At 43.8% G+C, this 27,991-nt stretch overlaps 2 protein-coding genes across 5 annotated transcripts in view; one reads left to right on the top strand and one right to left on the bottom strand.

Moving 5' to 3' along the window:
- Nucleotides 1-27,991, bottom strand: part of NEMP2 (nuclear envelope integral membrane protein 2) — a 225,850-nt gene that overhangs the window by 41,457 nt on the left and 156,402 nt on the right. The window lies entirely within an intron of this gene.
- On the top strand, nt 77-26,814 carry NAB1 (NGFI-A binding protein 1). 4 transcript variants are annotated; one of them, XM_080399926.1, is made up of 9 exons: nt 265-402; nt 5,193-5,357; nt 5,605-6,438; nt 12,151-12,284; nt 13,265-13,316; nt 19,001-19,111; nt 21,437-21,578; nt 22,773-22,922; nt 24,059-26,814. In XM_080399926.1, the coding sequence occupies exons 3-9, from the start codon at nt 5,620-5,622 to the stop codon at nt 24,145-24,147; spliced, it is 1,497 nt and encodes a 498-aa protein (XP_080256052.1). In that variant the 5' UTR covers nt 265-402; nt 5,193-5,357; nt 5,605-5,619; the 3' UTR covers nt 24,148-26,814. The 4 variants fall into 4 exon arrangements, with proteins under 4 accessions (XP_080256051.1, XP_080256050.1, XP_080256052.1 ...); XM_080399927.1 differs by having other exon boundaries at nt 5,193-5,361; XM_080399925.1 differs by lacking the exon at nt 5,193-5,357 and having other exon boundaries at nt 77-402; nt 22,773-22,898.

Raw genomic sequence — 27,991 nt, 5'->3', positions numbered from 1 at the left:
CGGATCGCGCGCGGGATCTCCCCATGTGACCGCGCGGGAGGGGGCGGCGTGTGTGCGGGGCGGGGGCCGGCGGCGGGGCCGGGGCCCGGGGGGGCGGGGGCGCTGCAGGCCGCTCCCTCCCTGCCTCCCGCCCGCCCTCCCTCCCTGCCTCCCGCCCGCCGCTCGGCTCGCTCGGGCCTCCGCGCACGGCAGGCGAGCTGCGCGGAGCGGCGGGGCGGCGGCGGCAGCGAGGCGGCGGCGGGGACCGGCTCGCTCACCCGCCCCGTCGATGGGAAAGGAGGAGCCTGGGCCGGCGGCGCGCAGGCGGGGGGGGCGCTGGCAGCAACTTCGGCGGGGCTGAGTCGGCGGCCCCGGGACGGCGTCGAGGGGAGCCCCGCGCGGCCGGCGGCAGCCTGCTGCAGAGTACGTGCGGGACGGCCGGGGAGCGGGGGCAGCCCGGTCCCGCGGGGGCCGGCCGGAAGGAGCGGGCGGGTCCTGCGTGGGTGATTCCCGGAGAAATCCGGCGCGGGGCCGGGGGAGGGGGGAGTGGGCGGAAAGTGCAGCGACGTCCCCGCCGTGAGGGGAGGGGAGGCGAGGCGGCGGGGCGGGCCGGGCGGGGGCGGCTCCCGGGCGGCGGGCCGCCGGCCCTGCGCGGGGGTACCGGGGCGGGGGGGGCAGCGGTGCTGTGGTACCGGCCGCCCCCCCCCCGGGCAGTGTGGTGCCGTGCCCCTCCGCGGCCTCTCCCCCCCCGCCGTCCCCCGCGCGGTGGTTCGCCCCGACCTCCCGCCCCGCGGCCGTTGGCGGGACGTGACGGCCCGGCCGGGCCCGGTGGCTCCGAGGCCGCCCCGCCTGGCCGCTGCCTCCCGGGGGGTGCCGGGCCCGGCCCGGGGGAGCTGCCGGCGGGCTGGGCGGCCAGCGGGGGTCGGGGCCGCAGCCCCCTCGCCCTGCCTGCTGCGCCCGTTCCCTCAGGGCGGCCCCCCGGGGCGAACACCCTCCGGGCCGCGCTGGGCTGGGAACCGTGAGGTATCTTGGCTCCCTTTTTATCCTTACGCGGTTGTTTTTTGCACGTTTCAAGTTTCTTTATTAGTTGCGGCGAGATACGCATCTGTATTTGAATGTGAAACTCGCTTAATAGGTTGTATTTTGGCACATCTCGGAGCTAGACAAGACTATTTAATTTGCGAAGTCTCGCTTCTGCAGCTACATGTAATTTTCTTCTGCTAAAAGTCCTTTGGAAACGCTGCAAAAATGTAATGAATATGCAAAGCAGCTAGCTCTCGAATCCAAATCCGGTTTGTCTTCAGAGACTTTTCAAAACGCCCAAAGTGATCAAGATATATTATGAAATAATCACTTTTGCCTAAAATACAGGAATGTGATGTTTCGCACTTTCTCCCTGTATTCCTAATTTAATTGGTGACAGCTCAAATATAATTCACCTGAAGTAATAATAAAAAAAAATAAATTAAAAATCTCAAAAAGTCAGGGTTGCTCGGTGGCTTTTACTTCTAGTGCAGCCCTAAAAAGCAGGAAGACTGCTGGTGAGGGCCTTGCCCCGTGCTGGCATCCCGTGGCTCCCGAGTTTTCCTTCTCCCTGTGCTTCACCCACATCCACCACCTGCTTGCTGCAGCCGTGGATCTTCCTGCCACCCCTGGGAAATGTGCGGCTTTGAACTGGGAAGAAACGGGTTTTTTTCCTGTGCCTAGACACCGAACTGGGCTGCTGCCACCGAACTGGGCTGCTGCCACCTCCAGCTGTCTTGAGAGAGGGAGCCGGTTGCGGGAGTAGGTTGTGATTCCTGCACTGGTTGTTTACAAATATTTAGCAGTGCTCTGCGGTGCGTCCCTGTGGGGTTTGTTTTCCTTTTTTCCTAGGAGTTGTGTTTGTGGTCGGAGTTCAGGTGACATCCAGGGTTTGGAGAGGAGGGCATGGCGTGTGCGGTGATGGGCTGTGCATGGGAATGAGGTAACGTGGGAGATTGGGGTGTATGGTTAGGGGTTGCAAAGGCTGAGCTAAAACCTGACTTGTGATTTCCTGGTTCTTCCGTGGCTATAGCAGTACATGACCTTGCGTGTATTTTAAACAGCTTTGTCTGTTAGGGGGAATTTCCTAGCTTCTTTGTTCTCTGTGTGAAAAAAATGTAAAAGACAGCTGCTCTTCCCTGTGTGTTCCCATACTCCTTACCGGTACGGATGACAAGCGAAGAAGCAGCAGCAGCTCAGCTGCCATCCTGCATTCATTTATTCCTGCAGACCTCCCCGTGCCAGCTGTGCGCTCTCACCTTTTGCCGTAAAAGGGTTTGCAGTTGGCTGTACCGTAGAAGATCTGCCTGCTCGCTCCTAAGGCAGCAGATGGTTCTGGTTAGCTTCGTAGGTTTTGCCAGAGGACGTTACCAGGCTGTTACTCCTGAACCAGGTTTGTTTGGGATTGCAGATTAGAAAGCCTAAGGTTTACCGAGCAGGCTGTAGAAGAAGGGGAACACCCCGGGGTCTTACCATGAGGTGCTCTTCCCAGCGGGAAGACATACACAGGTCTCCTGGCTGGGAGCTCAGCCCGGGTCTTCTCGTTGTGTAACTTCTTCTCGTGCTCACCCTTTGCCCCAAAAGCACGGCCCCTGCTGCTGCACTGAGAAGTGAGAGCAACAGTGGTGGGGGAAAGCAGTGCTTTAGGTCTCTTAGATGCAGCTTAAAGGTCACCCGAAAGTTGTGTGGCGCCGAGACTTGAGTGGGTGTGCTAAGGCTCAGCTCTAGCTGGATAGGTAGCAACGTCCCGTGTCCTTTGGGTTAACGGTCTCTTCTGATTCAGGCAGTGCTATGCTGCTTTCTCAGCAAACCTTATCTGTTGCTTGTCTTCTTCCCAAGCCTCACCTTACTCCTCGAGGTTGGCCAGCTTACCTGCTTTCCTGGTTTTGTAGGCTGTGAGCTGAGCCGAACCGTTGGAGCAGGCCGGTAATGTCTGGAAATGCAGCGAAGCAGCGTAGCTGGCAGGCTGGTGAGGCTGGCTTGGAAAGGGGAGGGAGCCTTTCCCTTGTAAAAGTTTCAGAAGTACTTGGGATACTGTTGAGGTGAGTGCAGAAGGAACTCACTTTAATGAGGAGAAGAGAGGTCTAAAAGAAAGAGCGTTTGCAAATGCCTTCTCTGCAGAAACCAGTAGCAATCATAAATAGAAAATCTGTGTGGCCTTCTCAGGAGTTACTATACTACATTTGGAAAACGGAATCAGTCGTTAAAGTACAAAACAAAAGGGATTTCAGGCTTGCCTTAAATGCAAATCTCAATGCAGCCTGAACTGTGGACTCACTGCTGACGCCTCCGTAGTACATATTAATCCAGTTTTATCTGTCATGAGGAGATTTGTTGATTAGCAGCCTCTAGGTAAGGGTTGCTCGTGGACTGTTGCTGCTCTTCCAGCCTGTGGGCTGGAAAAATGAGCTCCGTGCCTTGCCCGGAGCTCTTGGGCTGCATGTAATTTCACTGCCGCTGTCTTCCCAGGATTCAATTTAGCTCTCTGCACAAAGTCCATTTATGTAGATTTATGTAGATTTTGCACCAAGACGAATGACTTTTCAGAACAAATGGGTATTCTTTCAACAGCCGCATAAGTTAATTTGTGGTATTGATGGTGGAAAGTCAACATCATTTGAAATGGGAGGGTAGGAGCAGTTTACACCACTAAACCGTAAGCTGTTAGTTTTGTTTGTCTTGTCAGAGTTCATATGGAATGGGAGGATTTTTCTAGAAATTCCATGAAGTAATGACGATTTTAAAAATACTGCATTATATACTGTTTTTAGGTTTACCTTGAGTGATTTTCCTCATTTTCCTTGCTTCCTCTGCCATCTTTGAGTGTAGACAGTACTTTAATTGTTTTTCTGTAATTAACTATTACTTTTGAAAGCTGAACTGTATTTCTAAAATATGTAGTTCTTAAATGTTTCCAGTTTCACCCAGAGTTCCAAAGTGTGCAGTTTATTAGCTCTCGAGCTCACCAGCAGCTCCTTCAGGTGGCTGCTGAGATCTAGACAGCGATTGCTGTCCGTTCTGTTTTACAAATAGCAGCGTACAAAGAATGATAAGTGCAGCTGGTGGCTTTGGTTTGGGTGGGGGTTTTTTTGTATTTTTTCGTTTTTCCAGGGCTCTGTCTCTCTTCCCGGAGACATTGTTTGCAGGTATCCTGTTGCTGCCACGTACATTTTTGTCAAGTTGCTGTTGGCCTCCTTGTTTTATTTTTGTCTAGGAGAGTTTAATCACAGTTTTGTAGCAAAAGCCTGATCTTTCAGCAGATGCCTCCTGAATAGAAACTGAGTTCTGTTTGTTACATCTGTACGTTTGAGTTGCTGAAGAAAAGACACGTAAAAAAACCCAATATGCAAAAGTGTGTATTGTAAAAATAATTTCCTGCATGGCAGGTTTGGGGATGGGGTTGCATGTTATTAAAACAGTTTTGCCCCCAGTGTGTGCAAATGGTTCTGTAAGTGCTGATTTTTAGGTTACTACTGTGTGTTTTTTGAAGTGCGGTGTGGTAGTAGAGTCTGAGCAATGTTAGCGGACCAGCTCCATGTTTTAGTTCTGTTACTTTCCCGACCAACTATAAATTACATGCTTTTGACGTTATTGATTGATGGTTTAGCTTAATACAGTAATACTGGAAATTGTCCACTTGTAGTTGCAAAAGCCATCGTAGAGTGAAGAGGTGTGTGTGTGTGAGATCTTAGAATTCTCTGGAGAGTTTATTATTTGCAGGATAACTGTGGATAATGGGTTTTATGAAGTTGAAACTTGTGGAAGTGTTTTCTTCTGCAGCCGTAAGGGTAGAATACCGCTGCAGTTTGCCTGTTGGGAGCCCTTAGAGCTCAATTGCTGTGCTGTATTGCTGGATGGAATTTCATGTCATGTACATCAGTGACATGCAGGGCTGTTAGCAAATGGAATGGGTAGGTGAATTCAGAATAACATTTTTAAACTGCATGTGTTGGAACCTATCAGTATTTTTGCTTTGCCTGTGGATGTTGCTTCCATAATTAAGATCACTTGGTTCTGAAACACCCTTTTACTGATCCAGCCTCATTAATCCTCTGCGGTTCTACGAAGCACTCTCCTTCTTTGCTTTCCTTTTACAGTCCTCCACTTTGCTATGGGGTTACATGACTGGAGAATTAAGAAGAATCAAAACTGATGAGCTCTTCTTTTTTTTTTTTTTTTTTTTTCTTCAGGGGATCAAGTATTCAGTGATTCTTCAGAGTGTTCTGTGATCTTGATCTGAAGATTATAAAAGAGTCAAGTAGAAGCAGTGAGCAATATTGAATGACATTCTTGGGAACAAACATGAAGGGGGAACGCTGAAAACAAGCTGGCTTCGTGTTTGAATCATCTTTTTTGTAGGTGCTTTGCAACTATCTGCCGATTTGTGGATATTTTTTTTTCACAAATGTTTCCGTTAAGTTAACTAGTCAAAAAAAACCCAAAAAACTTTCACCCCTTTTTTCTTTTCCATGCATGCTCTTATAATGAGAGAAAGAAATCCTTCCTCTGAGTTGACAGCCTTACGGAAGGATGGGTGGTAGGGGGAATGCATCTGGACATTGGTGTGCCAGTGCTCATCTTCTTTCTCTTTACTGTTTGCAGGTTCTGTCATCCGTGATGGCGTCAGCTCTGCCCAGAACCCTTGGGGAACTGCAGCTGTATCGAATACTACAAAAAGCAAATCTCTTATTCTACTTTGATGCCTTCATTCAGCAGGGTGGTGATGATGTCCAGCAGCTCTGTGAAGCAGGTGAAGAGGAGTTTTTGGAGATAATGGCTCTCGTAGGCATGGCTAGCAAGCCACTTCATGTCCGAAGGCTGCAGAAGGCTTTGAGGGACTGGGTCACAAACCCTGGTCTTTTTAACCAGCCTCTCACCTCATTACCGGTCAGCAGCATTCCAATATATAAGCTGCCAGAAGGGTCTCCTGCATGGCTGGGGATATCCTGCAGCAGTTACGAAAGGAACAGCAGCACCAGAGAGCCTCACCTGAAGATTCCAAAATGTGCTGCCACAACGTGCGTGCAAAGCGTGGGCGCAAGCAAATCCGATGTGGTGGGGAACTTAGCGCTGCAAAGTGGCAGTGAACCGAGACTTTGGCAGGGGCACCACACCACAGAAAGCGAACATAGTCTTTCCCCAGCTGACCTTGGCTCTCCAGCTTCACCAAAGGAAAACAGTGAGACCCTGGATGCCGCCGCTGCTCTGTCAGTTGCTGAATGCGTAGAACGTATGGTTCCCTCCCTGCCCAAAAGTGACTCGAATGAAGTCAAGGAGTTACTGAAAACAAATAAGAAACTGGCAAAGATGATTGGTCACATCTTTGAGATGAGTGACGAGGACCCTCACAAAGAGGAGGAGATCAGGAAGTACAGTGCAATATATGGCAGGTTTGACTCGAAAAGAAAGGATGGCAAGCATCTCACCCTCCACGAGGTAAAAATACCTTGAGCGACTGCGGGCTTCCTCCCCTATTCCTATGCCTTTTATGAGACGCTTTTCACAGGGTGTGCTTTTTGTATGGGAGTTCTCGCTGGGTGTCGAGAGTTGTGTTTTACAGGAGCCGTAGGCCGTCCTGCCCCGAGATAGAAATCTCTGGTGCAGTAGGAGTACCCTTTCTTGGGTGGGTGTGTGCATGCGTGCGCTGATGACTTCAGCTCGGTGTCATCAGACTGCTTGGTCACTGGTGCAGCCTGTCAAGACAGAGGGTTTAAACAGTTTGGTACCGAAATAGCAAGCCACTATTGCACTGAGCGTGGCCCTTGGGATTCTAAGCATTTGGCATGTTTTTAAAGCAGTCCTGTCTTGATATTCCCTTGCAGCTTTGAGAGTAGACTGGTTGGTTGGAAGATCAGTAACTAAAATCGCTTGTGTCTGGTAACAGGATCGCCTTGCTTGGCTACTACCCTCTGCTGTCTTCCCTCACCTTGAGACCCTGCTCTGTAGCTTGTGCCCTTGAGGTAAAAAGGAATCTGCTGATGAGGTCCCTAAACCTTGGGAGGTGGGTGCGGGTGGGATTTCTGTGTGCTTGAATTGGGGTGACGCTTAGTTATACAGCCTGTGGGTTTTTTTGGGCGCAGTGGTCTTAAGCCAGTCAAGTGAAGTGCAGACTCTGTGAGGAGGAAGGGAAAGGACTGTCTCCAGTATTGATGGGTGGCTGTAATTTAAAGGTTTGTCCTTTAATACCTGTGGAGCATCTCTTCCCTCTTGTCCTTGAAAGTCCATGCAGGCCTCCTTCTCTTCTGGTGTTCTTGAAGCTCGCAGCGCGTATGTTGTAACACAATAGGTGTGTCTGTGTGGGGAATAGTTCCCCAGTGCCAAAGTACAGTACAAGAGGAGAACAAACATTAATTCAAAGCAGTGCCAAGACACTGTTGATATGAATGCTGCATCAGCATTTTCACAGTTAACAGTGATTGCAAAATTTCAGTTGGATTTAAAATTTGGCATGTAAGGCTTAGTTCCCAAAAGGAAAGGCAATGTTTATGTTACAGGAGTGCCAAAAAAACTGTACTGGCTTTAGCCTTTTTTCGCTTCAAGGAAGAAGTTTTGTAGGTGTGTGATCCATAGCATAAGACTAGGTTCTCTTTATGCTTCAGAGGAGAAGGGCAGAAGGAAACAAGGCGTATTTCTTTACATTTTTGTTTATGTATTTACATTTATAAGGCAACTGCACATCACCAGCAGTGACTTCACAAGGGCTTTTACTGCAGACTGGGGAGACGCTTCCAAGGGAACTTGTCAGTAGTCAGCCTCACTTCTACCACACAGTTTTAGTTGTGCAGCTTTCACTTACATGCCTTGTGGCTTTATGTTGTACTCTTAGAATATATGAATTCATCCAGTGTGCAGGAACAGATCTCGTCCTACACCCCTGACCTTGCGGAAGTCTCTCCTTTAGCAGAACAAGTTGCATATGACACAGAGGCAGGATTTGAAAGGATTAGTTGTGTAGATGCTCTGTGTACGTTGCTGCAGAGTCAGGATTCGGAGAAAGGGGGTTCTCCCCAGCTGAGGATGGAGGCAGTCAAGGTGCTTTCACAATCTCTTCCTGGGGTAGTGGCTGCAGAAAACACTCTGAAATCTGGGCGGACTTCTAGCAAGATCGTTTCCTGGCATCCGGCAGCGTAATGGGAGGTGGGTGCTGGGGGCAGCTTTTGTTGGGCATGTGGTTAGGCTCAGGAGCGGCTCTCTGAAGCTGGAGGAGCGAATAGTGGGCTGGTAATTTGAAGGAGCAGGGTAGCAAAGAACGGGAAGAAAGGACGACTGCTCTGCTATGTTAATTTTTTTTCATGCTGCGCTAAAGATCTTCAGTACATCATTATAAAACCATGTTTAAAAATGGAATGAGAGCATGGTTTGGCTTTAGGAAATATTTCTATCGCTATTATGATTAAGGGCACAAGATCAAAGGAGGATGTGGTTGACTTATGCCTCACTTACGCATGTGGGGCCTCGCTGAACTTGATGGGAACTGCACACATGCAAGCAAGAAGAATTTGCTCATAATTGGTTTACTGTTTGCTTAAAGAGGCCAGATTTCAGAAAGTTTTGTCTTGAACAGTTTTCTCTCAGTTTCTATTTTAAAGCAGAGAATACACTAATAGTAGCAATGAGACTTCTTTTTTTGTTTTTTGCTGTTGGTTTTTTGGGGTTTTTTTTGGTTTAAAATCTGCTAAACCAGAGTTTGCCTGTTTTAAGCTCAACTTCCATGGATTTTTGTTTTTGATGGCTTAAACAATTTGCTGCTCAGAAGGAAGGACCTTAAACAACCAGGGAGGTAAGTTTCTGCTTGTCCAGAGACTGTCTTTCTGCATGTGTTAATACATTCCAAGGCTGTCATTCTGCCTCACAGTTCAAGGTTTCTCCTTGCAGCTGGCAGTGGACAGCTGAATAAACTTCACTATGAATTTAAAAAGCTTAAGTAGTGGTTAGCTTCTTAATGTAAAGATCAGAGTATCTCTGGCTCCTCAAGCAGAGTGGAGTTGCAATGCAAATTAAAATCAGACTTGGTGGAATTACTAGTGGTGAATTAGCGAGAATTTTGGTTTGAGTGTGTTTCAGTATGAGCACTGGAGTGTCTCAGAGGGCTTGAGCAGCCATTAGAGGCCAGTGAGAGCTGTAGACACTGAGCTGGTTTGGAAGTGGGTGCTTTTGGTAGGATTATCTGCATAAGGCACAGATCTAGCATAAGATCTGATGCAGAATCTTTCAAAGGTGTTCCAAAACTAATAAATACGCTGTCTTTAATCCGTTTCATTGTCTCGGTATTACATAGCTTTTCAAGCACGGAGAGCACTTTATGTTTAAAGTTGGACTGGAGGAGGAAGGAGTACAAGGCATGCCCTTGAACTTGGTGACCTGTGCGTGTTTGAGTCAGATTTGTAATTTGTGTGTTGGTATTTCACTGCTTGTCTAGGTGCCTATAAAACCAAAAAAAAATCTTGTTTAATAGTGTGAGAAGTAGGAATAAGAAACGCAAGTAATAAATTTTGTCTAGCTCGATCTCTTTCTTTTCTTTCGCTGACTCACCGAAACAGTAGGGCTTGGTATTTAACTATGTGGAGGAATCTATGAACTCCATCAAATGTGAATATACCCATCCCTCTCCGTAGAGCCTGTATGGTTACGTGCTTCTCCATATCACTAAGGCTTCCAGCAAACAGAATCTTTATTTTTAGGCATGCAATGCTTTCTATATGCAGTATTATGCCTCCTGAAAAGGCAGGAAGCCATGATGCACTTCAATTCAGTAAGTCTGGATGTGACCTGAAAGAAGAAACCAGGAAAAACAAACAAATAAACATTTGGCTTTTCTCATACATTAGGATAAACAGCATTTGCCGACAACTACCCAAAGCATTTTCAGTCATTTCATCTCTTTGCAACCTTTTAGCACTTTGAGGGATAAAAACCATCTGAAATTATTTTGTAAGCATTAACCATATTATTAATCCTTGGGAAAGTAGTAGCTATCACTGCTACAGAAATCAATGTCTGCTTTGGCTGGTAATTTTTTTCATCAGTATTGTATGAATCTTTTAATTTTGTCTCCCTCCCCCCCTTTTTTCTTAAAAGATAGACATTGTAGAGCAACTGTTCCTCTCCAAGGGATAATAGTTTTATTATTTCAGTAGGTTGTATTGTAGGAACATAGTAACCTGGAGATATTTCACAGGTTAAACCTGAACTTCCCACCCTGGTACATCTGACCTCTGTATTGTTTTTTTCTCCCCAGTCTGTACAGAGACTAAAGGATCAGGCAACTTATCTAGTTTGCCTGTTAAAGACATGTTTGCACTCTGATTAGCATTCAGGTATCGCAGGAAATGCCCTACTCAGATCAGAGGCCTTTATGCTAAACACAGGAAAAAATGCTTCTGAAATTCTAGGAACAGCAGTTCTGTGTGAGGTTTTACTAGAAATATTGCATGGGTACAGGCCAGTGAGAGAATCCCAGATCTGCTGATACATGTTTCTGTTTTTCCAACCTCCCTGGAGAGCAGGTGTCGCATTAGACAAAGTATATTTTTTTCTAATTTGGATGACCTCAAGCACTGTGGCGGAGGGCAGCATGGTTGCGTGTTGTTGGTGTCACATGGCAGCTTCCATCCTTCAGGGATGGGGTGTGCAGTGTTTTGGGTGAGTTGCTGGCCGTGGTGATTTAAATCACAGCTAACGTTTTGCAGGGTCTGGTAGCGAGTTCCTTAGCCTTCTCCCAAGAGGCACTGTTTAACTGCGGACCTACTGGTCTGTCCTGAGCTTCACCTTCTGTTCTCTTCCATGAAAAGCGCTTCTTGTATGAGCCAGGGTTTTGGTGCCTGAGGTCCTACGTGTGCGGTCCGACCTGTCCTCTGCCCCGTAGCCCTGCGTGCTGAACTGCGGCTGTGCTTCGCACTGCCAGCTGAAGGGCTGGGGGTGGCACATCTCAGTCCGTCATGAATATGCTGACTGCTGTGGACAACCTAGCTGCTTTGTAAATATTCACTAGCCTGAGACGGAGACGGAGCACGCTGTTGACAGTGGCAGCAAAGCAGCTGTGCTCATTTGCAGGAAGCCAAGCCCATTCAAAGCAGCTTAATTTCTAGAAATAAAGGGTAGAAGAGTTGTGGGCACTTCGGAAAAAACACCTGTAGTATTCTGTTGGCCTCCTGCTGTTACGCTTCATTACAAGTACTGGCTGTTCTTCAGCTGAGGAAGAAGTGAACATGTCTCTTGAGGCCCTGCTTACTGTGAAAGGAGCAGGGAATGAGGAATCTCCTCTCCAGCATCTCGGTTTCAGCGTCTTGCTGTATTAATAACTTTGGGGTTTGTTCATACGTGTTGACCGTAGGCTTTTCAGACAGCAGTATTGTTAAGCTGGTGTAATTCATGACAGTACCGCCACTTCCTTTAGGCTTCTGAAGAGTGTTCTGAAACCATTTTGAGCCTTAACTTGAGGGTTGGTGGTTTTTTTTCTCCCCCCCCTCCCCCCGAAACTATTGCCAGCAGCAGCAGAGGCACTAGAAATGTGTCCTGGCAGGCTCAGGAAAACATCCTTGAAACAAGTTACATTTGATTCATGTCTGAAGATAGTCTTCACAAACACGAGGGTGAGAAATAGAGCTAAAAAAAGTTTAATCGTTTCTTAAACCATCACCTTCTACAGAATTTATGCTGTATTCACCAGGGAAAGCCATCTGTACCCACACTGTCAGGGGTTTTTTTTTCTTTCTTTTTTTCTTTTCTTTTTTTTTTCCCCTCAAGTCCTGGGCATATTGCGTTTATAAAAATAGTATTCCCTGTAAACCAGGCTTTGGGAGCCAAACACCGTGAACGTTCAGAGCTACTGTTTTATACTGAGATTTAATTAATGCTGGGATGAGGCACAAGCAGTGCACATTGAGAGGGTTTTACAATAACGTTTTACTTTAAAGGACATTAAATGCACCAACTACATTTGTTGTCTTTTCTTTTCCCAGAGCTTTACCTGGCTTAGTAAGGGTATAAATAAATGGAAGAAACCCTCCAGGGTTTAGTATACAACTATAGGTAATTTTTACATGCAACTGAAATTTTTTATTATTTCCGAAGAACCGGTACTTTTACAAGCACAATGGGTGAAAACATGCAAAATCATGAATCCCTGTTTTTGTGTTTGATTTCCAGCTAACAGTTAATGAAGCAGCCGCTCAGCTGTGTGTAAAAGATAACGCGTTGTTGACCAGGAGAGATGAACTCTTCGCACTAGCTCGGCAAATCTCTCGAGAAGTTACATACAAGTATACTTACAGGACCACCAAGTAAGGTTTTAATTAACTCAAAGGACCTTTAATTTCAGGGAGCTAATCAGTCTGATAGCACTTCTTCTGAAGCACTAGAGATACTTTCTTCTTGCTCTTTAGCTAGCAAAGTGCTCTTCTGAGGAGGGTAGGAAAATGCTATTTGAGTCGTGAAGCTTTTAAATTGCTAAGATGTAGCTGTCTTGAATTACCTTTTCATTTGCACTCTAGTTTTCCAGAAATTGTGAGGATAGTGCATGTTGAGAGGCATCTGGGAGTTTGGCATTTCCAAGTATTTGAGGCATTTGTACATTTCAATGTTAATGTAAATAGGCAGAGTAGCCAAAGCTGCTCAATGTATCAAGAATTTCTGTTCCATGTACAGATTTGGCTTATTATTTTCCAGGGAATGAAAAAGATAAGGTCATAGGGAGTGGCTTACAAACTTGCTTTAAAGGAACTGAACCTGAGTCCTAATTTCAGTTACTGTTCTGTTAAGCGAACTGCTGTTATGAAATGGTAGCAAAGGCTTAACAGCTTTTAAATGCAATTAAACCTTTAGAATTAATAAATATTGTTGAAAATCCTGATACTTCATATTGTGTTTAAATGTTAACTCCCTCACCTGTAGTGCGATATCCTTTCAAAATACATTTTCCTGTACTTCTAGGAGCTTTTTATGGTTTTCCTTTGCTCCCCTTTCTTCCACGGTGATAAGCAGTGTCAGAGGCATTTCTGTAATTCTCTGTGCTCAGGTAATTTTCCTTCCTATTTGGAAGAAGAGTCCATGAGTATCTTGACACTTTTGAAAACAACACAAGGCGCTTGTGTTTCCTATACTGGTGTGACATTGACTGCCAAGTGAATTGGAAGCTTTTTCTGTGCATCTCACTTGTTCTTGCCTGATTATTTTTTTTCCCCCTTGACTCTTTTCATTATTATTTCTGATGGTCAGGGTTAACGTGCTGTTTACTGATAACGTACCGTGTCTTCTCTTCTAGATCTAAATGTGGAGAAAGGGATGAGCTGTCGCCAAAGAGAATCAAGTTAGAGGTACTGTATTTTGACCTATGCGTGCTAAAATTCACTTTGGGTTTGAAGGGATATGTCTTAAGGAAATTTGTCAGAAAAACATTTGACAGACAGTTGATGGGTGTGAGAGAGAGGGGGAGAACATCACCACTGTCTCTGCAAATATAAGTGCTTGATGGAGAAACCTGTAGGAGCAGGGGTAAAGAGTAGGATTTGCTTAATGGTAAAGTTACTCGCAGCGTTTTGCACTCTGAGTAGGAGGGGGAGGAATGGGACTGACTGGCTTCCTGTGGTGGAATAAGCCTGAGCACTGTAGGAAGTGTCTTCCCAAGAGGCCTCCTGCTTTTAAGTCAGTGTGAGGTGGGGTCTGCTTAATTTGTTTGAGCCAGCTTTTGATCATGTCCAGAATCCAGAGTTCTGGATAAGGATTGATGGTGGAATACTAACCATCTCTGACTACGGCATAAATTATAAAACTGGTTGTATTGAAAATTCAAAAGCTAGCTAAAGGCTATACATGCCAACACAAATAGTTGGGCCTGTAGATATTAGTTTACAGTTTTTTGTAAATAACATTGTGTAAAAAGCACATCTATACGTGGCTAATGTATATACCCGCACAGGATATTGCTTAGGGAGATGCTGGGATTTTCTCGTTAAGTGTGCAGGAGCGACATATATGTAGTTTGCCATTTGCTTCAGTTACCACTTCCAGAAAGTAAATTTGTGGCCTTTTTAAAAGTCACTTCTAATTAAAAAAAAAAAAGGGAGAGAGTAGGTATGTATCCCTATGTACCTTATAAGAGTGGCAGATCTTCCCTTTTAATTTATTCTTTAAACAAATTACTGTTTGACTGCTACAGGGGTGTCTAATTCATCTGTAGTGTTGTGTGTTTTGTTGGTTTGGGTTTTTTTTTATTGCATGGCCAACTCCAAAAGGTGTAGGTTAAATATGCATTAGGATGTAGGCTAGGCCGGAGCTAGATTTGTATGTGACACAGATATGTGATATATTCTTGAACTGTAAAGGAAAGCTGCAGCATATTCTGGAATGCATTTCTCATATGTAACTCATCCTGGGGTAAATGATGCACCAAATGTAAGGCTTTCATTTTTTTCAGTAGCACGACGCTTTGTTACCTGTACGAAGGTTTTTCCTGTTGAAGCAAACCCCGGTGAGAGCAGTCAGTTTTGAAAAGCCAATTATGAACAGATCTAGAGGAGTACATCTTTTTTATTTATTTATTAAGTTTTATCAGTCTGCATGCAGTTGTTGTTTGAGTTTATATAATACAAAATGCATAGCTTTGATAAGTCAGTAATGTCATTTACATGTGTTAGGATTTGATTTGCTTTGACCTATGCTTGTTTTCTGATCCGCAAAAAAGAGCGGGGAAAAGCTGCATTAAACGATTTTATCCACTTTCACCATTATCTGCCTTGACCAGCACATGGCAGGGTGGTTGCTTGATTCCCCCTTTTTTGTCCAGTCTGGTCCTGATTTGTAAGAGTTAGTGGGCAGCTGCCACTCCTCTGCTCGAAATAGTATTTCACTGATGATTAGATTTCCGCATTAGGAAGTTTTTCCTTCATTCAGTAATAAGTGATGATGAGCAAGTATCTAAAATGACACACTGCAAGGGAGGTGTTTTTTTCCACAGGATCTTCATTTAAAAAAAAAAAAAAAAAAAGGAAAATTAAAATCTTGAAGAATGTGGGCAGAAACTAGGTTTTTCGGGGAGCAGGAAACTTGGGCAGCCTTAGGGAATGTGCATTCTCTTTTTCTGCATGGTGAAATCATAAGAGTCTCAAGGCCTGCTTTCTCTAGATGCTTCTTAGTTCAGTAATTCTGAGAAAATTTGTTTGCTTGGTTTTCTTTTTATCTAAAATGGCCAGTCGTATTTTAAAATGCTTGTGAAGATGTCATGTCCTAACTGTACAAATGACTTATTTCAGAAGTAGGGCTTTTTTTCAAAAACATGAAATTGAAACTAAATGAAATAATCTTTCATTTGATAGCATAGCATTATTAATTATGAAGCAACCAGTGTTGTTATCAGCATAAATGTCTTTTTCCTTACAAACGGAGCCTTCTAAGGAGTAAAGCATTACTTCAGTGCATTGTGATTCTGAGGTACACTGGAAATCACGGACTTTTCTTCAAAGACATTTTAAAAACATGCAGTATTCCATAGTAGATCACTTTTACATGTGGTGTTTCAGGTTCTTGGGGCTTGCGTTTTGAAAATACTAGGAAAAAGTCCTTTTTTTAGTAGTATCTTTGGGGATTTTGGGGGTGGGGTGTTTTGTTTGTTTTTAGAAAGCTGGAGGTAAAAATGGAAATGGTAACAAATGCTGCAGATTTTTCCTTCTGCTCTGGATAAGAATTCCTTATCCTGTTTTTAAAGTTGTAATGCTTCCTTGTGGCTCTGTTAGCTCATGCTAATATCATGCAGAGGATCTGAAGCTGGGTGATTTTTTTTGTTGTTGTTGCTGTCATTCTAAGTAGCTCTGTCGTCTTTTTTTCTTTTTTTCTTTTTTCTGTGGTAAAGGTCATTTTGCCACTCTTGTTTTAAGGCTAAACTCTGTGTTTTGATTCACCATTCCTTTACCCATTAGTCATTAATGTCTCCACACAGCGTGGTTTAAAATACTAGTGCTTGAATTTGGAAAGACTTCACACACTGTTTGCCTAGTGTAAAAGATTTTTTTTTTTTTAAAGTAAAAGATGAGTTAATTTCCTGAAATATAAAAACACATGAAAAAAACCCAGGGAGACTCTGAAGGTCATCCTTGAGCAAAGCTAGCAGAGCTGTGTGTGCAAGCTGCGACATTGCCGGCTTGCAGCCACCATTGTAAATTTATCCTCTTCATGAATATGAAACTCACACAAGCATTACAAAGAAACAATATGCCATGAATTACATCAAATTACCTGTAAAAGCCTTTCTCTTCCCCTGCGAGCTCTCCCCCTCTTATTCATTGAGTGGGTGGGTGAGCTGTGGGAGTGAAGTATAGAGAGGAGAAGGGGAAAAAATTCCAGGCAAATGACAGACTGGAGGTGTGGAGGGAGTGAAAAAGGGAATGGAACGAATTGGGGTTTGTAAGCAGATGAGAAAAAAAGCGTTTGTAGCTCCTAAATCTGCTCTGGACAAAGAGCAGGACAGGCGAAAGGGGCTAGAAATGGCACATCCTCCTGCGGAGCAAGGATCTCTCCTGCGTAGGTGTTGTGGGGCAGGGGCACCCCTTGTTTTGCCATCTTCTGTGACTCAGTACCAGCACCACTCATAGCCGTGAGCTGTTGTGGCACCAGCTTAGAAAGCAGAACAAGTCACGGGTATATCATGCAGAAGTCACGGCAGGAGAGGCTGGTCGTCGCTGCTGCTGCTTTGCGTTGGGGTTGACGAGGTTCCTCTTCAGTTAGTGCGAACAGCCAAGAGAGCAAAGGAAGAAAGTTTAAAAATATTCTTGCTGTCTGTGGCATGAAGGAATTGTTCCGCATGTCAGTGTCTTCGTTGGGCTGAACAAGAGGGATGGGAGGGCTTGCAAGAGCTAATTTCACAAAGCTCCATGGGAGTCAGGGGGCACGGGCAGGGAGACCTGAGCAGAGGCTGTGAGGACGTGTCTCCCCTTGGTGCTGGCACGGATGGAGGGAGAGGAGAGAAAAGGCCCACCTGCACCATGGCTGTGAAGGTTGAAAAGAAAACCAGTTGAAGTGTGGGATTCGTCTTTTTCACAAAAACAGCAAAACCAGTAGAAGCTACTGTTTGCATAGGAAAAATGTCATTAGAGGGAGCGAAAAAGCACATGTGGGACTGAGAACATCTGCTGCACCAAGCAGCTTGAAAAACAACTGAGCAGCAGCATGGCAAAACAGAAATGCTGCACTGCATGCAGCAGGCCCTCCTGACTGCAGAGGGAAGAGGAACCTCCAGGCAAAGGTGACGGTGAGGCAGAGTAGGTGGTCGCCTGGCCCAGCCAGCTCCCCTGGCAGCTCTTACCGATGGGGCGGCAGGGAGAGGAGCAGCCAGGGGTGGGGAAGGGCTCTGGGAAGTTGATCCAGTGCTGCGTTGTCATCTGAGAGTCAGCTGCGTGACTGACAGGTGACAGTCACGGCAGCCAGTGGCAGTGGGCAGCCAGCCCCACTTTTAGGAAACAGCCTTGGGATTTGTATTGGCAAGTGATCAAGATACATTATAAAGAGCAGCGTTACCTGTTTTGTTGCAAAAATAGGATCCTGAGTGATGGGGTTTTGTGTGTTCAGTTTCTCATCTTCCTACACATAATCATTCTCCTCTCCCAAACATATTCACGTCTAGCTATGAAGATGGTCAGTGCTCATGGAAATACACTGCAAAGCCTTTGTTTCTAGTGGATGAGGTTTTGTGGCAATTGGAAATTTTACATACCTATCACCTTTATATTTTTCCCTGAGGGAGTATGTTGGGTGGATAAAAGCAATATGCAGTGTTCAGAGAGATATTTTTATTCTTTATTTTTCTTTTCCTTTCCTGAGCATAAAGAATAGCTTTATTGGCGTTACGTTGCACTGAGGGTCTGGCTACCCGACGTGGGTCTGACCACCACTCTGCAGGTCAGCGGGCAGCCTGCCAACAGCATGGACCTTGTAGTCCTTTCCCTGTGGTTTTTCTGAAAGGTCGCTTTTCTTCTTCATGGACTGTAATCCATTTGTCCAGCTATTGTAAAAAAAAAAAAAAAAAAGTTGATATTTACATGCACGTGCCTGTAGAATCCACAAGGAAAGTATACCTAATTTGGTGTATATTTGTATACTTTTGGTATCTGGGTCTACAGATCCTCAGTGACAGATGCCACTGTTACCAGGCTTGGGTCTGTCTCAAGATCTCTAGCTTCTTCTCACATTTTAACAGTGTCACCTATATTGTGCTTTGTAAACGTTACTGGATGTTCCTCTATTTTCCATGAGCTTTCCTTTTATAATGCCGAGCAGGATAAATTTCTTATCTTGAACCTTTGCTTCTATGATTAATTTATTCTAATGGAGTCTGGCAGGCTTTCACAGCAACTTTATTTGCTTTATTGGTACATATGCAAGCTGCAAAAGAGATTTGCCTGTCATAAGCATTTAAGATTGAAAGAATTACTGAATTGTGATTTCCCATAGTATATAAAGTCTTTGCTACCCTACTTGTGAAGTGATGGCATTTCATTTTGTGACACTAGTATAGCTTCTGTGTGAAATACGTTGCATTTCGGGAGGCTTTGCTCAGTTTCTCAAGGTTAGTATATCCAACTTCTGCGGCTTATTCTCAAGTACATATAAACTTGATTTCATAACAATCTCCAGTACTGCTGTATGTAATGAGTGACAGAAACCACAGGCCTAAATCTGCCTGGCAAGGCTGAATGTGTAACGTCAGTGACAACAGTAGTCTGGATGCACCTGCAGCTGTGGAGAGATGAGATGTGATTGCCTGGGTATGCCGTTTTAGACATACAGCAGTTGTTGTAGAGGGGCTGTGTGTGTTTTATGCACAAACTTAAATGAAGTGGATAGCACGAACAGGTAAATCGCAGTCCAGGATTTTCACAGAATTTCAGGAATGTGTTCTGTTGGTTTTGGTGGTGTTTTTTTTTCTTTTTTCTTTTGAGTATACCGGGAGGGCGAAGAAAAACCAGTAACATGTCCCTCTTGGTGTTTGCTTTTTTCTTATGCTCAATAGGATGGTTATCCTGATTTCCAGGACACGGTCCAGGCGCTCTATCAGCAAGACAAAATGCCACTTGCTTTAGCTAAAGGAAAGAGTGAAGACTCAACAGCTCTTAATTCCCAGGTAAACCTAGTACTGTGAATAATACAGGCCGTATCTTTGTACATTGATGCCAGTGTATTGTTTTGATGGCTACATTAATTGCCGTAAATTTTCAAAGGCTACCTAGCTTAGCTGTGATTGCCTCACTCTTAATTTGGGTTTACCTTCTGAAACTGTTCTGACACAGTGCTACAGCTTTACCCTTGTTAGTTCCAAGGAGTTAAGATCTAGTGTAGTATGCTTGAAACACACAGTTGCCTGTTGGGAGCAAGTAGGGTACTATTGGTACAGTATGTGCTGTGTTACTTGCGTTATTAGCTATAAATGGAAAGTTCAAATTGCTGAGTCTAGAGAAATAGAGTAGGAGATCTTGGAGTCTTCAGTTCTGACGTTTCTTAGAAGAAGAAAGGCCAATATTTTTAGGAAACGTTGAACCTCTGGACCTAATAGGATAGATGGCCTTTCTAAATAACATCTAGCCTGGTGGAAGTGCAGTGTGTTCGAGTATATCCGGGAAGCTTTTTATAAATGAAGACAGGTTTCCAATTCTTTCTTTGTCTTTTCTGTAGTGTATCCCAGCCTTGAGGCAAAATACGCATCTCCTACTGCCAGTTGTTGCCAAGGAGGGATTTCATGCTAAGTTGCAGCAAATTTATTTTGTATAGCCAATTTGGGCAAATGTAATCACCGAATTTTCACGTAAGAGATGACATTTAGGAGTTACACTCCTGTTTTCTGAGACTGGATGTGTTACCCTGTCTTTTACCTTCTTCTATTGCAAAGTAGTGTACAGTCGTACAAATCTGTTCATTGTGATACATCAAAAAGCAATTATGCTACATGTTCTGATGTTGCACAATAACTACATGAACTAGATTTTTGCAAGCTTATTTTCATCTTGTATACGCTTTAAGGTTTTTATTGGTCACTGCTACATAACAGTGGGCTAGAGATTTAGTTTAGGCTTAAATGTGTCTGTGGCTCTGCAGGGGTTTTCTATGGTTATCAGAAACATTGCAGTTTAAAATTCTGGTTTTATCCCAATTAACAAAGATGACATGAGTGTGAACTCTTTGATTCTTTTTAAAAATTGCTCTACAGTTCAAAAGTTGTAACAGGAGTGACAGAATAGCAAAGTTAAAGCCCACCTGAAAGTAGAGGCTTTGAAAATAGTTTTTTTTACCTGACTCACAAGACCAAGGTTGAGCTGTCAGTGTTCTTCTGCAGAACCTGAGGAGCTCTAAGCCAGAGTAAAGTAAGTATCAGCCGTGTCAGTACCCTGCTTCTCAGGGTCATCACTGTGCTGGAGAAGCTCAGATTTTGCCAGTCTGTTACGCTGTCATTGTATTTGTAAATTGTTGAACTATGCTGAGTAAGCAGGCTTTCGTGGGAAGTCAGAACTTTCATCACCTCCCAAGAAAAGTTAAGTGCTCTGCAATTAATAGCCCTCTGTGCTCATTGAAACAATTACAGCATTACCTGAAAGAGAAATGAATTTTTTCCTGTCAATCGTAGATGTTAAGTTTGTACGCTTTCTGTTCTTCTCTTCATTGTGGCTCTTCTAAATCAACTTTCTTGACTTGTGATTTTCTTTTTCTTTTTGCAAGATGCTTATTTACATTCTTAAGAACAAGATTATAGTGAAAGTTAGAATTCTCTTGGCATTAAAGTCAATGACAAACATTCAGACGCCATTTCCTCCCACGTTGCACTGCATTGTTTAGTTTCACTCTCTAGAGGTGTATAGGTCTTGTTCTTCTTCTAGACAGACATTTCACACCTTTTTCCCCCACAAACATACTGTCGTCCTACACTTTCAGAATGGCAGATTTTTAAGCTTGTGTAGTGCTGTTTCCTAAAATAAAGATTCCAAGATGTCTGTTAAAATCTTGGCATAAGTTTTTAGCAGATGTTGCCATTGCTCTTGGAATACTTTGTGAAGACATGTATTTGAACAGAGATAACTGGATAATTAAGACATCATTTTCTGCTTTCTTTGAGATTCTTTTCACGTAACCTGCAGTCCTAAAGTGCAGAAAGCAATTTTTATGTGTTTTTGAAGAACAGAATTTTAACGTTACGTTTCCGTGTGGATGAACTGCAACAGCTTGCATTTTAAGTATTCTTGAGTGACTCACATGTACAGTATGAAAATCTTTATGGGTGCAAAAATATTTTGTTTGCTTGATAGTTTTGAAGAAACCGTAAAGCACACATCTGTACATATGAGTCAACAAAACCCTCTATCTAGGCTGTTAGTCTTATCTGATACCGTTTTTTTTCCCTCGTGTTTTGACTCACTATATGTATGTATATGTAGAGAAATTTTTTTTGCTTTATTTGCAGTCAGAAAAGGTGATGGCAAAACAGATGGAGTTTCTTTGCAACCAGGCGGCATTAGAGAGACGTCTTTCCACAGGGTGTTACAGACAAAACTCCGAAGAGCACAGCCCCAATGGCATGTCATTAGATAACGCTGATGGACAAGGTATGGTACCTTCCAGGCACGGCGTTGCTGCTAGCAGATACATTTGATGTTATGCAACCTGTGTCAGTGGTATTATTTATCTAGTATAGAACGCTGAGGGCTGAGCGGACAAGACAAGATCTCTGCCCTGAAGTGCTTGCAGTCAAAATAATGCAATCAGATGTACAGTCAGATTCTGCTCTGTTACACTGATCTGGCTGGGCAAACTGCTTTCCCGATGGGTAACGTGGGAAGGGAAGAAGAGGGCAGAACCTGGGTCTAGCTTTGTCCTGAGTTGTGAAAATAGAGCAGAATGTTGCATTTCATTTGTGTTTTTGCTCTGCGGAAGTTGAAAGTAAAGCAAATAACGTAGTTGCTACCCCTTTCTGTTTACCTGTTTGTGCAGTCTAGGAAGAAAACCTGAGGAGCTGGCTATGCAAATTACTTAGAACTAAGCAGATTCTAATTATGTTCTTAGTAGCTTGTTATTCTTCAAAAAGCTTACAGTTTTGCGGTTATCTCTGATTTACCAACTGGCTATTCCTTAGCTTGAGTTAATTTTAAGAGTGTTTGTTTTGTTTGAACGCTTTCTGTTTGGATTTTATTTATTATTTTTTTACTGTTGTGAAATGAGGCAAAATGTTAAACACAAGAAATATGACCAGAAGTTCTTGTATCTGCTTTTTTAAGAGCTAGTTTGTTTAAGGGGAAGAGAAGCAGTAGAGGGGAGCGACTAAGAGAATAGATGGAAGTGTTAAAATGTAGGCTTTCGTTTGTGCGTGTTGGTCAAGCAATGGTGTATGCAAGTATACAGGAAGAATGATGCGTGTAGATCCAGCTCTCTGATAGTGCAGGCTCCTTTATGCCATTTCTCCATTGTGCAGGGGGAGTGGGAATTTTTAGGATCTCAAAGGGATTGTGCAGGGGGAGTGGGAATTTTTAGGATCTCAAAGTGGTTTTTGAGCAGAATAAGAGTTCTATTTTCTAACTTTTTTTTTTTTGTTATGGCTGAATGTCCCTTTCTAGCTGTGCCTGTGGAATAGTCTGCCAAGTGGCATATTTACATAAGCCTTGTTTTGCTGGAAATCTTCCCTGAGCAGCTGGAATTCAGGGTGCACTTTTACTGATAGAACTAGTCTGTCCTTAAGTCTCTACCTGTTTTTTAATATTGCTTTGCTTTTAATGCATCAATGTTTCACTGTGAATGACTTCCAGGTGAAAGACCGCTGAATCTCCGAATGTCAAATCTGCCAAGTAGACAGTTGCAGCACATTTCACTCGATGGAGAGCAGCATGTTGGAAAACCCCTGTGCAGTGATTTGATCCGGCTTTATCCCGGTGGTGAGGCAAAGTCCCAGTCCTCGGGTTAGTGCTGTCCCTTGTAAATTACCCACCTTTTCTTACAAAACCGGTGATGAACTTACCGATAGGTGATGTCTCTGAATGAAGAAGGGAGTAGTAGCTCGGCCTGGCATGCTTTGTGTGTAACGTTTTAATCAAGGCTTTTACAAAAGTTCAGGAGGAGTGTTACCTGCTAATCTAGAATGGGATCGAATATTATGTAGGAAGAGCTTAGAAGGATGCAGTAACTAGGTTTGGATGAGCAAGTTCAGGCACATGCCTGGCCTCGGAGAGCTGTATTGATCCACACTACTGCTGTTAAATACTTTGGTTGCTGCCATTGTAATACAGTTTGATTATAGCACGGCTTCACTCTGTGTAAAGGAATTGGAATTTTTACAAAAAGATTTTTTTTTATTCTGGTTTATAAGGACCTAGCACTGTTTCTGTACTGAGAACCAAGTTGTGCAGTAAGTCTTTTGAACTGGGTTTCCCATTCGCTGACTTTGCTCACTGGCAAGCTTGTCGTTTACCTCTGGCATTGGGAGAAACTCGTTCTAAGTTGGATAGAAGGCAGCAGGAACCCTGTGTGAAATCTGTATGGGTGGTTTCAGTTTAGTACTTGGTGCACTAAGATAAAGCCTCAGACTCGCTCGACTTTAGGAATAATAATAAAATCCCACCTGCATTTGGAAGACGCAGTGGGAAAGTTGTTATTTTAAAGGCAAGATGCAAAAGTAGTTGTTTTGAAAGCTGGGCAGAATCTTCCACCTTCCTCTTTGGTCTATTGCTTGAGCTCACTCTTTTTGCAGTTTGTCCCAATCCCAGTGATAGTTCACTTGGTGAAGTTTCTAGTCGGGGATTTTTACCGCTTCCCTTCCAAAATGCAAGTGAAGAGTGCATCTCCCCTGAGCCCTGCTCCCCGAGAGAATTGAAGTAAATCTGTGTGATTTCTTGGTCATCACCACAGTGTAACTGAGGTGGTTCTAACCCAGGTGGGTTAAAGCCCAGTAGGAGGCAGCAGAATTTATTCCTTCAACCGTCAGTATCCATATGGTTCATGGACCTTTTCCTTGAATTAAGAATAGAATATATTTCTTTCCAAGCAGTCTTTTTAACATTTCTTTTTCCTTTCTTTCTTTCTTTCTTTCTTAATGCAGAAGGCCTTGGTATTTTAAAGGATTTTCCTCATTCGGCTTTTAACATCGAAAGAAAGGTCATAAAAACAGAACCTGAAGACACAAGATAGTCATTCTGCTCTGGAAAAATGGTGTCATAGTAAAGAATGAAACTTCACAAGAGAAAAAAAAAAAACAAAAAAACAAACAAACAACCAGCCTTAATAACCAGTGTTGCCTCATTCAAATAAGAGATTTCAATAGCCAAAGCCTAAGAACTGGTACAGTAATCTGTGGAAACAGGAAAGCAAGAGACACTGCAAACTAAAACAGTAATACAGGTGGATAAACATTCCTGTAAAAGTGGTTTTATAATGTGGGAAGATTCACAAATTAATATTGTGGGTCTTCATTATTTAAGAATGTATTATGTATTTGTATAACTTATCAAAGTAAATCTAGATGTCGGGACGTGTATTGAGTCCAGTAGATGTGGCTACAGTTCATTTTACTTGAAATTTCAATGTCTTCTTTAAGTGTACCTAGCGTAGATATGGTTGTTAAACATTTGAATTAAAAATCATTGGAGAATTAGGAATGCGAACCTCGTGACACAATTAACAGCGAGTTTGCGACAATATTTGTAGAAAAAAGGAAAACACATAAAATATTTCATGGTTTAAAATGTTACGTGGATAATAGCATTTGATAGACCTAGACCCTGACTCTGTATTATAGCGGACATACTTGATACTTAACTATTGTTACATCACTTTCAGTGGTTTCCGCAGCCTTTGTGTAACACACTTACAGCATAATACCTACCTACAGTTCGGAGTGTAGGAAATGCCAGTTAGAGTATGGAAGAGTCCATATGATTGGCTCCCATTTCGTTGGGGAAAAACTGGTTTGATACACCGTACAATTAGTAAAATCTCATTTGGTAGGAAACCCAAGAGACCAAGTAGCATGGACAGGGCTGCAAAAATTGTGATTCAGACCGTTATAACTCTTTTGGACTTCTCTGTGGACCTTTGAAAACTAAACCCAAACATGCATCCTAGGTGTGGTAAAGATGAAATACGCTGCAGGATTTATGCGTTGGTGTGAAAGGGTGCACCTGATACCCAGAAACTATAAGATCTTTTGGAGGAGAGAGACAAGGAGTTACGTCTTCAGCGTGTGACTCCTTATTAAGTGCTGTCCAGCCCACATAATTCTATGAATATACCGTATACTGCATACAGTATGCCAATACGTTTCTTTATATATGTGATTAATTAACATCTGTATTCTTTATTTATTTGACAGTTTTTATTTTTTGTACATTTTCACTTTTGCAGATGTCATTTTATCTAAGGAGAAATACTCGGCATGTAACTTCGGAGTTTACTGTGGTGTGTTTGTGTGCATCTGTTTTTTCCTCTGCGCAACTCCCTCAATACGAGTTGCTTTCCTGCAGTCAAAATAGTTACATGCCTCAGTTTCTGAATACAGTTTTTGCCTACAACGTGTTCTGGAGGGGAAAGGGAGGGCTGAAGAGAGTAAGTTACCGTGCCAGTGGGTAAACTTCCATATTCAGGTGTGCACTTCATGTCTGCAGTTTGCTCTGTGTCATAGATATGTATTAACGATTCAGTCACAGTCTGTGTCGTACTGAAACGGTCAGCAAAATGTGAGCTGAAATGTCTACACTGCAGTCTCTTATCACTGTAAACATATCTAATTATTTTATCACTTTTGATTTGTGGAACAAAGCTTTATAGTAGAAACACCAGTAAACAACTTTTTATACTATTAAGATGTTTGGTTTTTTTTAAAAAGAGAAAGTGTTTCTTGAACTGTGTGGTACTGTTTCACTTACTGAAGTATCTTACTTTAAGCAATGGAGTTTGCAGCTTTGCTCTTAGAAATAAGAGATTGAATGTGTAGTTATATTTCCTCTTTCCTGTTGTGTGAGCTAGTAATACGGATACGATATTTCTTGAGTTTGTAACGTTAGCCAGTGCCCTGGTTAGTATCTGAGCAGCTTTCACGAGACGTGTCTGGAACTTGTTAAAGGACAGCTTAAGGTTCGAACTGTACAGCTTGAGTGATAGAAGGTACCAAGCAACGAGACTAGAGATGCAGGAAACGTTCTGATTTTCAACATCTGGCATGATCAAAAATAGTGTGTGGATCACAGAAGAAGCTCTTAAGCTTGCTGGTCTCTTCGATTAAAGTGAGAGGAAGGAAAAAAGAACTTGCTAAGCAGCACGCTGTTTCAGTTGAGTCCAGAATTTATTTTGTAAACACTAATGTATTAAATTTGCTATAAATTAAAGTATATAACAGTTATATTTTTGAGTTGTAAATACAGTACTTCGTGTCACGACCAATTGGTTATCTCTAGAATGATATTTCAGTTTATAGTCCAACAGGCCATTTCAGTCTCAATAAGCTGGAAGCAATTTTTTTTTTTACTCGTTTGCAGCTGTATGATTTTTTTTTTTATTTTATTTTTTTTTTTAACCTGGGGAGGGTGGGGTGGGCGGGAGGTGGGAGGTCTACATTCCGAGATTGCACATACCTTTGGTAACAGCAGATATTCAGGCTATGGGTCTTTCCACGACAAAGGTCTTGGTGGACTGCAGCTTGGCAAGCCTCTGGTGTCACAGGTGACGGCGTGCCCCCACCTGCTCTCGAAGGGGTGCTAGATTCGGGGTACACTGGATCAAAGGCCAGCCCTGCAAATGATGCCTGTTTTTATTCACATGTTTATATTGTTGCTTACAAAATAAAATTCACCGTGAGAACTCTTTAGTTTCCCCAGGGTTTTTCCTTATTTATTTATTTATTTATTTAAATTGCGCTTTCTAAAAGGAGATGTTAATTTTCTGGGGATAGGGGAGGAGGAAGTAGCTTGAACTGCAGCTCTCACCGGAGGAAACCTTTTCCTGCTGTTGTGGTTGAATCCTCATTTACAGGTGCCAACAGCCTGCAGGGTTTCATGCGCCGATGCAAAGAGGGAAGAGCTAAAACCCCGGAAGGGTCTGCAGCGTGGCGGTCCCTGCTGATGTCCTCTCCACCTCCTGCTGCTGTGCGCGCTTGTGTTTGCATGAGGATGCAAACAGTGGATCTGCTAGGAGGTGCTCCTAGGCAGTTAGAAGCAGTCCTGGGGAATTGAGGAGATGAAGCATCGCTGCCCTCAACCCTTGTCTCGGTGGTCTGCCGCGTTCCAGCTCACCTGCCGCTCCATAGCCAGGTGCTAACGTATTGCTGGGAGGGCAGGAGCTGCATGGGAGGTGGGGTGTGAAAAGGGAAGAGAAACAGACTGGGGAGCAAAAATACCCAATGAAGCTGGGGGAGGGGAGGGGGGAGAACCTCACCAAAAGCCTTTGAAACTGCCCGGGTTGCTGAGGTGGTATGTGTTAGTTATGGGTCAAAGTGGAGGGGAGAATCCGGTGGGCCTAATGGGGTCAGCATAGGGTGTGATCCCCTTCCCTGCCTTCTCCCAGCCCAGAGGAGATGAAATACGGGAAACTGGAGCCAATGGCTTAATGCTTGCTGGTTTTTGTCTGTGCTTCCAGCATGATCTTGCCCTGTGCTGGGAGAGGGAATAGGAGGAAGGCAGGCGCTAGGCACTGCTGCCTGGAAGGGATGAGGATGGGGCGGAATGTGCCACACATTGGTGATCGACCCTCCAGATTGCGCACGAGTGTATCTGGAAAACATTTTAGATTTTATTTTTTGGTGAGTTTGATCTCAGCTGAGCAGCAACTAACCGAAGTTCAAGGGAACGCAGTGATGCTGGGCAAGGATGGTCCTACGGGGGCCCGCGGGCTTGTGCCAGCCCCACAGCGCCAGGGTCTCACCCAGGTGCTGCGAGGTCCCCAGTGGGACGGCGCTGCTGGATAAAGCACTGTTACAGGGCGGTCGGGAATGTTAATTTGAAATTTCAGGAGGTGCCTCTTTCTCGTGCACCAAAAAAAAAAA

This window comes from Falco punctatus (assembly GCF_963210335.1).
Source record: "Falco punctatus genome assembly, chromosome: 8".
Taxonomy (NCBI): Eukaryota; Metazoa; Chordata; class Aves; order Falconiformes; family Falconidae; genus Falco; species Falco punctatus.
This window is presented reverse-complemented; position numbering and strand designations above follow the sequence as displayed.

What these genes read in the sequence shown, in the direction of transcription:
- NAB1 (XM_080399924.1), top strand. Translation starts at nt 5,620, where the DNA reads ATGGCGTCAGCTCTGCCCAGAACCCTTGGGGAACTGCAGCTGTATCGA. An exon ending in CAAAGAGAATCAAGTTAGAG is followed by an intron (nt 13,317 to 19,000) that starts GTACTGTATTTT and finishes TATGCTCAATAG; the next exon opens with GATGGTTATCCTGATTTCCA. An exon ending in CAACAGCTCTTAATTCCCAG is followed by an intron (nt 19,112 to 21,436) that starts GTAAACCTAGTA and finishes CTTTATTTGCAG; the next exon opens with TCAGAAAAGGTGATGGCAAA.